This window comes from Hydra vulgaris, chromosome 01 (genome assembly GCF_038396675.1).
Source record: "Hydra vulgaris chromosome 01, alternate assembly HydraT2T_AEP".
Classification (NCBI taxonomy): Eukaryota; Metazoa; Cnidaria; class Hydrozoa; order Anthoathecata; family Hydridae; genus Hydra; species Hydra vulgaris.
Window position 1 is genome coordinate 50072945 of NC_088920.1, and position 12646 is coordinate 50085590.

A 12646-nucleotide genomic window follows, 5' to 3' on the forward strand; every position below is an offset into this window, starting at 1 on the left:
TAAACGGTTTAAACGGTTTTGTAGTCTTTTTGAATTCAGATAAAATAGTGCTTTTAATTTTTGTATCTAACCTATTACAATTAAACGTTGAAAAGTAAACTATGGCAAACAAAAAAAGAATAATAAGACAAAAGAAAAGAAAGTTTAATGGCAATCAGCATAATAATTCCAATAACACCAATAAGCAATTTGATACAAACACAGGAACTTGTTCTACAAGTAGTAAAAAGCTGATAAATAATCTTGAAAAAACATTATTTGATAATGATGAATTTATATTTTTATGCATTTTAAACAAATGAAAAGTTGCTTTGAAAAGTATGCTACTTGTAATATATGTGGTACAAAGCTTTCCATGTTGCATGATCATTCAAGACGTTTGGGGTTATCTTTATTTTTTCAAATTTCTTGCAGTGGTTGACTGGTATCTTAAACGCAACTAAATTTTTTAGACTCAACCTTGTCAATATTTAGAAAGAAAAACAAGCACCATTTGATAATTAAAAACATTAAAATTTACACTTTAGAAAAACTGCTATTTAAAACCTCATCTCTTTAAAAATTAAGTTTTTGATTAAATTGAAAAATTACTTAAAATATAATTAAAATACTCTTAATTTTTCATAACATAGATAAAAAGGTGAATAAAAGTAGTTTTACATTACAACTTTTAAACATTAATATATTTACTAAGCACTAAATAATCAGTATCGTGTAAGTGAATACCAAGAGGGATGGTCTTGTATCATGTGGTATTGCTTATATACCTATGTCAGTATCATCAATACCGATTCGATACATGGTACTGATTATAAAAAAAGAGTCATATGGTATCGAATGGTTGCATAGTTTGGTTTGATATCTATAAAAAAAAAATGAAAAGTGAATTTATTATTTATTGAGATTTAGTAAATGTTTTTTTAACCAGATGTTTGTTGAACGCAAAGTAAAAAACAATACTGGATGAAAATTATGATACCATGCGGGATAAAATAATGATACCAGATGAGAAACAATGAATGTGATACCATGTTATGAAAGTAATATGGGGTAGTGGTCAACTAAACTAAACTAAAATTGGGTAGTTAAAATGATATAAAATTGCAACATCATATGAAATGTTAAATGATAAATATCTCATATAATAACACAAGATCCTTGAGAATTTCATAGTTCTCAGTTGTTATATAAATTTACTAAATTAAATTGTTTTTATAAAAACAATTTAATTTAGTAAATTTATATCAAATAAAATAGAATAAGAATTTTCGTCAAGAACCGAGCTGCAATACTGGATTGAAACAATACCAATATAGCTGATACCTTTGACAGTAGTATTGCGTGACTTAAATTTGGATACAATATATATTACTTATAATTTACCAAAAAATTTATTAATTTAGAGATAAATATAGAAATTTTGATATATTCAAGATTTTAATATATAATTATCAAAAATTGTATGAACTTTATATAACATAATCAATGCAAAACTTCAGCTAGAAGGAAAAAATTATTTTAATTTAAGCTTTTTAATTAATTTGAAAAAAGATTATATTTAAAAAGAAAAATAGATCAAATGAGTTACTCTAATAAAACTAAAGTTTTAAGAACCTAAATTCCTTTCTTTAGAAATTCTTGCAACGCAATGAACGATAATTGCTATTTTTAGTAGTAATTACCAACAATTTGCCAAAGTTTTCTGGTAATAGCATTTATCTTTTAATTGGGGAGATTATTATTAGTAAACTTATTATTATTAGTAAACTTATGTTATTAGTTATTATTATGTTATTAGATTATTATTAGTAAACTTATTATTATTAGTAACTTATTATTATTAGTAAACTTATGTGTGACAAAAATTAAGTTTCATATGTTCTAAAATGAATGTTAGAAGACTTACAGTCGTTTTAAAGGTGCTGTAGATCTCATTTCATAAGATTTTCTGGCAAATTTCTTTTTGTGAGAATCACCAGCTTCACTAGTAAAGGAGTCTTCTGCACTAAAAATAACAAATGAATTTTTATTAGGACTGACATAAAAAAAAAAAAGATTGAAAATCTCAAACTATCCATCAATTTAGATACAAAATAAACGAGTACTACCTAGATTTGTTTTCTTGACTCGATTCAATATCATCTACCACAGAAGACTTGTTACTCTGAGGTTCAAGAAATATTAGATAATATTGTGTTATATAAAATATCCTCTTATAATAAGTGAAAATTAAAGAATATTTAAATGATAATGAAAATTATATATATATATATATATATATATTATGGTTGTTCAAAAAACAACTTTTTTTAAAATAGTCTGCTGGACTAAACTAAATGTGTTCTATATAATACAAAAACACTAGGTATAAAATTTTTTTGAATAAAATTTTTTTTTAGGGGAGCCTTAAGACCCTTAAAAATTTGACAGGTCCCTAATATTTTGAAAAAAAAAGTTTTTCTAAAGTATGTCAACCTGGTACTTAAAAGAAGCGAAATTATATAAAAACTTCAAAAATAATAATCAATTTTTATAAAAACATTTTTTTCAGATACAATCTAAAAACATTAAATTTTAAAATGAAAATAAAAAGTCAATAACTTTTTTTTAAATAATTTTTTTAAACATGTTTTTTATGTAAATTACTTATTATTTTGGAAGTTTTTATATAATTTCGCTTCTTTTGAGTACCAGGTTGACATACTTTAGAAAAACTTGCAGCAGACTATTTTAAAAAAAGTTGTTTTTTGAACCACCCTTATATATATATATATATATATATATATATATATATATATATATATATATATATATATATATATATATATATATATATAATATATATATATATATACACATATATATACATATATATATAAATAAAACAAACTTGTAGCTTGATCTTCTTTGCAGGAGACTTCATACTTAACCTCAATGGAGAACTTGCAACAGAACCTCTTTTTTTCCCGGCATACTTTCTATTCTTCTCTACTGATAAAATTTCTGCAGGTTCATTATTCACAGCAGATAATAGTTGATCATTTTTTGCTTTTTGGTTTTGATTTTTAATAGGTTTTTCTGGAGAATGTTCAGAAGATGACTAATAATAAAAAAGTTGAATACACAATAAAAATGTTTCACCCAAAACATAAAAATACACAGTTATTTTCTACAGAAATAAAAAACAAAATTTTTTTTAATTTATTAAAATTTTTTTTTGTTTCGAATTTTTTTTTGTTTCTTAAAATGATAAAATCTAACCTGATCTGATTGCTGATTCTCTAATGTATTTTTTTCTTTCGATTTTATAATTTTTTTTGCATTTGAAATAGGTTTTGTTCGTTTTTTAGAACTTTGTATATCTTTTACTTTAGATACATTTTCTTCATAAGATTCTTCTAACTAAAGAAAATAAAAAAAATTAAAAACAGAAAAAAAAAAAAAAAAAGTAAAGACAACAATAAAGTTGTAACCTAAAGTCAAAAAACTTAAAGTCTTTGAAAATCATTTTAAACCAGTGATGTTTTTGACATGAAAAAAGTAATTATATTTGGTAAGCATTTATGCAATAAACTGCTTGAAGTATGTTTGCAATTAACTGCTGTCAAATTTAATACCTGTGGAAAAATACTGATAAAAATGGCCTAGCCAATAGGAAAGAAGCATAAATTTTTGCTTTATTTTTGAAAAAAATGTTTTTAAAAGTTTTTACTATAACTATACTTGTTTGTTCTAAACACTTAGTACCTTGTTTTATAAGATGTCTTTGAATTTGATACTTAGTACCTTGTTTTATAAGTTGTCTTTGAATTTGATACTTAGTACCTTGTTTTATAAGTTGTCTTTGAATTTGATACTTAGTACCTTGTTTTATAAGTTGTCTTTGAATTTGATACTTAGTACCTTGTTTTATAAGATGTCTTTGAATTTGATACTTAGTACCTTGTTTTATAAGTTGTCTTTGAATTTGATACTTAGTACCTTGTTTTATAAGTTGTCTTTGAATTTGATACTTAGTACCTTGTTTTATAAGTTGTCTTTGAATTTGATACTTAGTACCTTGTTTTATAAGTTGTCTTTGAATTTGATACTTAGTACCTTGTTTTATAAGTTGTCTTTGAATTTGATACTTAGTACCTTGTTTTATAAGTTGTCTTTGAATTTGATACTTAGTACCTTGTTTTATAAGTTGTCTTTGAATTTGATACTTAGTACCTTGTTTTATAAGTTGTCTTTGAATTTGATACTTAGTACCTTGTTTTATAAGTTGTCTTTGAATTTGATACTTAGTACCTTGTTTTATAAGTTGTCTTTGAATTTGATACTTAGTACCTTGTTTTATAAGATGTCTTTGAATTTGATACTTAGTACCTTGTTTTATAAGTTGTCTTTGAATTTGATACTTAGTACCTTGTTTTATAAGTTGTCTTTGAATTTGATACTTAGTACCTTCTTTTATAAAGTTGTTTTTGAGTTTAATACATAGTACCTTCTTTTATAAGTTGTCTCTGAATTTGATACTTAATATCTTATTTTATAAGTTGTGTTTAAATTTAATAAATGGCATATTAGCATTTGCATTTGCAAGGTCACACACTCTTTACTATCAAAAAAACAATGCCAAATAAGATAAAAAGCCATAAATGTTAATGTATGCTGAAAAAAAGAGGAATAAAAGAATTTTTTTTGAGCATGTAGAGACAATCACTTTCTGAAAGGATGTGACAAAACATAATGACAGATCATGCAAAATAAATTTCGTTCAGAGAAACAACAGAAACATTAACTACAGTAGAAAAATAAAAAAATAATAGAACCTAGCAACAATGAGTTTACAATTTGTTTTTGAACATAAGAGATTTATAGAGGTAGATAATAGAATCAGGAATATGACAAACAAAATAAAGAGAGAAAATAAGATTTCTTCTGAATTAAAATTAGGCAGCCTATTTTAAAACATCATATTCAAACACTTTATTAAACCGGAATATATAGTTACATCATAAGCAAAAAAAACTACTTTAATTGTAAGATTGCTAGTAAAATCATTAACCTAGACAAGAAACAATCTAAAACTTTTCATGAAACACCACATGAAGAGAGCCTATGGAGACTAGAATGCCAGATTTTATGAAAAACCATTGATAGGTCAAGAGCAATGGTACTTGCCTCACTATTTTTATCTAATGCACAGTAAAATAATTCAGTTAAAACTGTTAAGAAATCACCAGTAAAATGAAAAGTTTAAAAATAATATTGATTGTAGAAAGCCAGTTATTACAATTAAGGTGGAAAAAGTTTGTTGATTTATGATTTAAGACTTTGCTAACAGAAGATGATTTAATAAGAAGATTAATTGGAATAACTGTTGATAAGACCGGACATTATTTGAAAGAACCAATATTTGAATCTTGTTTCTTTGCCTACTTTTTCAGCATACATTACTCAGATAATTTTTATAAATAATTAATATGTTAATCATGAAATTGCAAAATAAATAAAATAAAAAATAGTTTCCTCAATGTAAATACCAATCATCCAACAGAGGATATGAATTAATAATTAAAAAAAAATATATAACAATGATAAATAATAAGTATATATATACATATATATAGAACTAATAACAGCTTTAACTCGAAAACCAATAACTCGAAAGAAACATACTTAAACTATAAATTACAAATTCTTTATTGAGTTAAAAATTTAAAAAATATATCATTAAACATTCTAAAATTACAACTGTTTACAATATTAATAAAAAAAAGTTACAAGACAACAGTTTATTTAGTTTACAAGACAATAGTTTATTGAATTTTCATTTTATGCATGATACAAAACACAAAAATCTAACAAATTATTTAAAATTTCATACTTACTTGACAAATTGAATCATTTTTATCAATAATTGACTTTTGTATATGAGGTGAATCAGGAGAATTCTTTACACTTAATTTTATAGCTTTTGGAATAGATTTGGCAACTTTTGACAAAGTCTTTTTTTTAGGAGTCTTTTCAATCTGAATATAGAAGATTTAAATTACAATGTTAAATATATTCAATATATAGCAAAAATAAATACTTTTTTGAGTTCTCTTTCCCAAAACTTATATTATCTAAATGCATGCATTTGTTGAAACTATTATTTGACTTGTGTGAACATAAAAATGATTTGATTTATGTTTGTATAGGTACCCTATTTACTGTATATGTAATTATCAGGGTGTCCCAAAAAATATTTTTATATTAAATAATTTCTGGTTATTTATGTTAAAATAAACATATTTACCAAATTTGCAGATTGAAAGACTGCTAGAAATATTAGAGGTAAAAACTAAATACTATACATATACTTAAAATTTTCATATAAAGTGTGTATGTGTGAGTATGTGTGCGTGCGTGCATATGTATGTATGTATGTATGTACATATATATAAATATATACGGGCGAACTTATTACTGAAAACGCCACTTAATTTATGTTACACGAAAAACAAGGTAAAAAAATGGCTTCAACTTTTAGGTCAGATTTCTGCAAATCAGTAAAGCCGTTTGTATTAGAAACTTTAACAAGATGTTGAGAGTTCTATACCAATTTTAAAAATATATAAATATTTATCAGAGGTGACCGGCTAAGGAAAATCAACCGATTATATTGATACTATATATTTAACTTACATTACATTACTTACATTACTGAGCATTTATTATTGCGGATTTTTTATATCTATTATTAAGAGTTATATAACAAAAGAATTAGAAAAGTATTGAACTCATTCATTAAAAATTATTAACAAAGGAAATTTTAAAAAACTGGTGGCACCCTTCCAGAGTGATTTTCATTATATTTATGAAAGTTATCTAATGGAAAACAGTTTTTATGAAAGACCAAGAGCAACTTGCGTACTGACTTATTTTCATTAGGTTAAATTTTTTAAATGCTGCAAAGTATTTACATTTAAACCTTTAAAAATATTTTTGAAAATATTATATTGTAAAAAACTGGTATCACAGTTTAGGAGGGAGAGGAGGTTCAGGTTTTTCATTTTTATTCTAAATTCTCCTAATATAAAAAGTTTCAGTTAGAACCTTGTCAAACCAACGCAACAAAATAAGAACTACTTAATGATGTAATTCATTTTGTTAAGGAAAAAGCGCCAGCACTTTAGTAAATGAATGTAGTTTTAACTTACGTTACACAAATTTAAAATAAAAATGTGCTTTAACTAAGCATCATTATTCAAAACTTTAAATGCAAAAACAACATTTAATATTCTTTCACAAATATTAAAAAATTTGAGTTTTTTAACTAAATTAAAAAAAAACAATAACTATATCGTATTTTTGTTAACTTGCATGACATGAAAATTGCAAAAGTTTTTTCGTTATTTTCTTGAAATATGTATTTTTTATAAAGTATAAAATCTGACCTACAACAATTGGAACATTTTAGCTCCATTTTCACGCTAAATTAATTCTGATTAAGCCAATAAATTCATGGTTAAAATAGCATTTTACAACCATACTTTTTTTATCATGTGACATTGAGAAAAACCATAACTTTTGGAAGCATAAAAATAACTTAATTAAATTAATTTTAGTTCTAAAGGTATATTAAAAAAGGTAAATAAACTTTCATGTGTCTACATCAATATTCATTTGCTAAAAGTTGATGAAAAAGAGAATGAAATTTGACTACTTTTTCATTTTCCGCAGTGGAATTGCCCATATATATATATATATATATATATATATATATATATATATATATATATATATATATATATATATATATATATATATATATATAATGAGCTCGGCAATAAACCGCCGACCTTAAACTGTTAAAAGTCGGCATAAAAAAATGCTTTAAGGTTGGCAGTTTATTGCTGACCCTAATTCCGAGGGTTGATATATATATATATATATATATATATATATATATATATATATATATATATATATATATATAAAAATATATATATGCACACACTCACATACACATACATATATATTTACACACACATACATATACATACACACAATTAATAATACATAAATGATATATGTCAAAAGTTTTTTATAACTTTTAACTTGAATTTTAACTTTACTGGTTTTTGACTGTAACTTAAATAGTAGTTGCTTGTAGTCTTGTTGAGAGTGAATAAGTGAAAACAACAAAATTGAGACAAACAAAAACAATAAAACAATTTTTCGATAATCAGGTTTTTTTGTTACAGAGCACATTGAATTAAAATGTAAAAATGACATGCAACAAATTTAGATAAAAAGAAAACAAAATTAAAACTCTTAAAAATTAAAATATTTATAAATATAACTATAGTAATAAAATTTATTTAAAAAATGATTGTCTATTGATATATAAATATATATTAATATTAATTTATAAAGATGAATTTAAGCCTTTTAGTGGCTCCTAATTATAAAATAATTTCTTTCATTTTTCTTGATCATACATATAAAATCTTTTTTGGTATAAAAAAAAATAACTTGCATAAATATACTTAGAAAAACGAGTATTAGTATTTTTTAATACAAACTACAGTTTATTTTTAAGCCATTTAAAAAATTTAAAAATCAAATTCTTATATAAAAAAAAAAGGCATCTTGCCCAGTCTTTCACTGTTCATAACAAACTTATAACTACAATAACAACTCAATAACTACAGCTAATCACACTATCATCGTGACTATAAATTGTTAAAGAAGCTTTTTTATTTATTTATTTTTGCTTGAGAAAAACAAAGAAACAAACTGTAACACAATAACCATAACAAATATCATATACAAAAAAATTTTATACTTACTTGATCTGTGTCATTATTATCATCTATAAGTGATTTTTGCATAAGAGGCAAACTAGGAGAATTTGTTACATTTAATTTAGCAGTTTTTGTAATAGATTTGGCAACTTTGGTTGTCTTTTTTTTGGAGGACTTTTCAATCTGAAAGGTAAAAGTTTTAAGTCATCTTAAACTGTCTACAGTTGTGTTCTAGTATACAATACGTAGTTGTACAAATTGTCTACAGTTGTGTTCTAGTATACAATACGTAGTTGTACAAATTGTCTACAGTTGTGTTCTAGTATACAATACGTAGTTGTACAAATTGTCTACAGTTGTGTTCTAGTATACAATACGTAGTTGTACAAATTGTCTACAGTTGTGTTCTAGTATACAATACGTAGTTGTACAAATTGTCTACAGTTGTGTTCTAGTATACAATACGTAGTTGTACAAATTGTCTACAGTTGTGTTCTAGTATACAATACGTAGTTGTACAAATTGTCTACAGTTGTGTTCTAGTATACAATACGTAGTTGTACAAATTGTCTACAGTTGTGTTCTAGTATACAATACGTAGTTGTACAAATTGTCTACAGTTGTGTTCTAGTATACAATACGTAGTTGTACAAATTGTCTACAGTTGTGTTCTAGTATACAATACGTAGTTGTACAAATTGTCTACAGTTGTGTTCTAGTATACAATACGTAGTTGTACAAATTGTCTACAGTTGTGTTCAAGTATACAATACGTAGTTGTACAAATTGTCTACAGTTGTGTTCAAGTATACAATACGTAGTTGTACAAATTGTCTACAGTTGTGTTCAAGTATACAATACGTAGTTGTACAAATTGTCTACAGTTGTGTTCAAGTATACAATACGTAGTTGTACAAATTGTCTACAGTTGTGTTCAAGTATACAATACGTAGTTGTACAAATTGTCTACAGTTGTGTTCTAGTATACAATACGTAGTTGTACAAATTGTCTACAGTTGTGTTCAAGTATACAATACGTAGTTGTACAAATTGTCTACAGTTGTGTTCAAGTATACAATACGTAGTTGTACAAATTGTGAATAAATATGCAGTTTAGTTTTATTTTTAAATGCAAAATTTTTTTTGTTTTTTACATTATGTAAATAAAACAATGGTTACAATTACTATTGATCAGAAAAGAAAAAAAGTTGAATAATCTGTTTATGGTGGGTGGTTCCGTATTTAAAAGAGGTTTAGGACTTCTGCAAAATTAGATTTTTGTGTTATCATGTGTTTTACACTTGTTTGACATTCTCTTTAGTTTTTCAAAACATCTATTCCTATAAAAACTTCACATTTGTTTACATATATACTACCATTAACATAAAAGACCAAAAGAGAGGAGGGCGAAAAATTTTTTTTTTTTTTGGGATAAAATGGGATTTGAACATAGAACATTCCGTGTGAGAAGTAAATGCTTCATCCAAATAAGCAAAATGTACTTATGAACAAATAAACATAATTGCATAATAAAAAAAGTTAAACATAAAAGTACACGTATGCATTACATAGACATCTTACCTAAATGTTTTAACCTTTAACATTGTATAAAAATGTAAAGATAGTGTTACAAAGATATTTTATTATTAAGATATTTAATAATAAAACCATTTTAGCACGACTTAAACTTCATTAAAAAAAAAAAAGATTTAACCAAACATTTTTTTTCATTTAATAAAAATGACATTAACATTATCAAACTTCTGATTCCAAAATTGATTTACCCTACTGCAGATAAGGCATTAATTTAAAATATTGTCACCAGATTGCTATGAGTAAAACTTAGTCAAATGTCTTCATCATTTTTTAGTTTCATGATTCATGCTCTGCTTTGAGATCTGTTTTACTTCCTTTAACACTGTTTTTTAATTTTACAGCTTGTAGAGAGAATATTTGCAGCACTGTATAAATATTGTTTTCTTCTTAAATACTAATCATAACATTGAATTTTAATAAAGGCATGTTCATGCATAGGATGACATCTTTATTTATCTTCATAAGAGTTTTTCGCAAAGCTTCAATTCATAATCTGTATAATTATAACAAGTTGCTCAGTTGTTCGAGACATCATTTAATTTATTAACCATAATAGTATAACAGACTACACTACCAATTTCAGTTGAAACATCCTGTAAGATTTTTGATGCCGTAAAATTTTCTGTATATCACGACTTGCATAGTTGTTTCTTTTACATTTAATCTGCTCAAACAAGAATGGGTTGTCTTTTCAAGTCTTCTGTTGACCATTTTCTTATCCTTTAACACTATTTTTAGTTTTCTAGTAACTTCCAACTTAATAGTGGTTGCTTGCAGCCTTGTTGAAAGTAAATTAGTTAAACAAAAAAACAGTAATTATATAAGCAGATTTGATTGTGTCAGGACATATAAAAACAAATGATTATGCAATTTGTATTATATGTGACAAAATGCACAATCATTTGTCTTGTCATAGCACAGCCAAGTATATTTATCTAAGCAGACATTCAAGAACTTTTTTGTAACAACTTTTGAACTGCCAAATGTTGACAATATGTCGAATGCTGTTTTGGTCGATTTGAAATACCGCTAGTTTCTTAAAGCACTTGCACTTTTTTTTTTAATGATAAAAAATCTAATTCAGTTCATAAAAATCCATTCTTATTTTATATTTTTAACAAACATATGCAATTTCACATCCAATGCTGTGTGTTTTCAAAATCAATATGTTAATTTTATGTTAGTTGAGATATTGCTAAGCAAAAATTTTGTAAACAAGTTTTATATTTGCATAAATTTAAATTTATAATTAGATTTAAAAAAAAAACAGAACCACTCATTTTATTTATTTCATATTAAAAACAAACTTAAATTGAAAAATATTTGAAATGCATCTTTTATTTAAAGCAATTAGTCAAATATTTTACAATCTTTTATATTATACATCACAAATTATATATAAACTATATATAAACAAACAACTACTTTGTACCAACACAGGTATAAGTATAAATACTATGTCACAGATATAAGTATAAATATCACACAGATATAAGTATAAATACTTTGTCTGTGTTATTTGTCAATAACATAAACAAAGACATGTATATGAACACAGTTAACAAAGTGTCGGACAGTTTGCCCTATGTAACAAACATTGCAGTTTGCACAATTAAATTTATAAACAACGTTAGATTTTAAATTTCTGGAAATAATATCTTTTAATGAAAAAAACTATTGAATTTTAGTAGAAGTAAATGCCAGTTTTATAATAAACTTCTCTTTACAAAACTGCTTTAATAACTCTGGTATACAAACACACACACAAACACACACACACACACAAACACACACACACACATATAAAATAAGCAGTTTATAAAAAAGGGACAGCTGGTAAACATTTTAAACAAATTGAATTTTACCTTTTAAAAATTGCGTCTTTTTTATTAAAAAACAATTTATTATAAAATATATTTATATGTAAACATATAACTTTAATAAATACCATCGATCAATAGTGCCAGACTGAGTCGACATTACATGGTTTGGTGGCATATTATTTGAAGTTCTGAGCAATAGCCTATCACAATAGCGTCTGATTAATGAATAATACCAGGCAAGTGTATCTTCACCACCATCAAAACACATTTGGTTTGAATAAACCAAGTAATTATTAACAACACACACTATTTCAAATCTAGTCAAACTAAAACCAATATCACTTATAAATATAAAATTTTTTACTAAAATGTCTTCAATATTGTTGCTCAACTTACTTGGTTTGTCATTTTTTTAGTATGCTTGCTGCTACTTCTGTTGATGAA

General features: G+C 24.8%; 1 protein-coding gene across 5 annotated transcripts in view; it reads right to left on the reverse strand.

The window, feature by feature from the left end:
- LOC100200525 (cohesin subunit SA-2) overlaps positions 1-12646 on the reverse strand; it is a 104429-nt gene that overhangs the window by 3361 nt on the left and 88422 nt on the right. For 2 of the 5 annotated variants that reach the window (XM_065788483.1, XM_065788482.1), the window contains exons 39-44: positions 8829-8966; positions 5880-6020; positions 3262-3402; positions 2891-3100; positions 2109-2164; positions 1907-2005 (exon numbers count right to left, since the gene is read on the reverse strand). In XM_065788483.1, the coding sequence (XP_065644555.1) occupies positions 1907-2005; positions 2109-2164; positions 2891-3100; positions 3262-3402; positions 5880-6020; positions 8829-8966 (785 nt within the window). The remainder of the gene's footprint in view (positions 1-1906; positions 2006-2108; positions 2165-2890; positions 3101-3261; positions 3403-5879; positions 6021-8828; positions 8967-12646) is intronic. The other 3 variants (XM_065788485.1, XM_065788484.1, XM_065788486.1) reach the window with 2 other exon arrangements.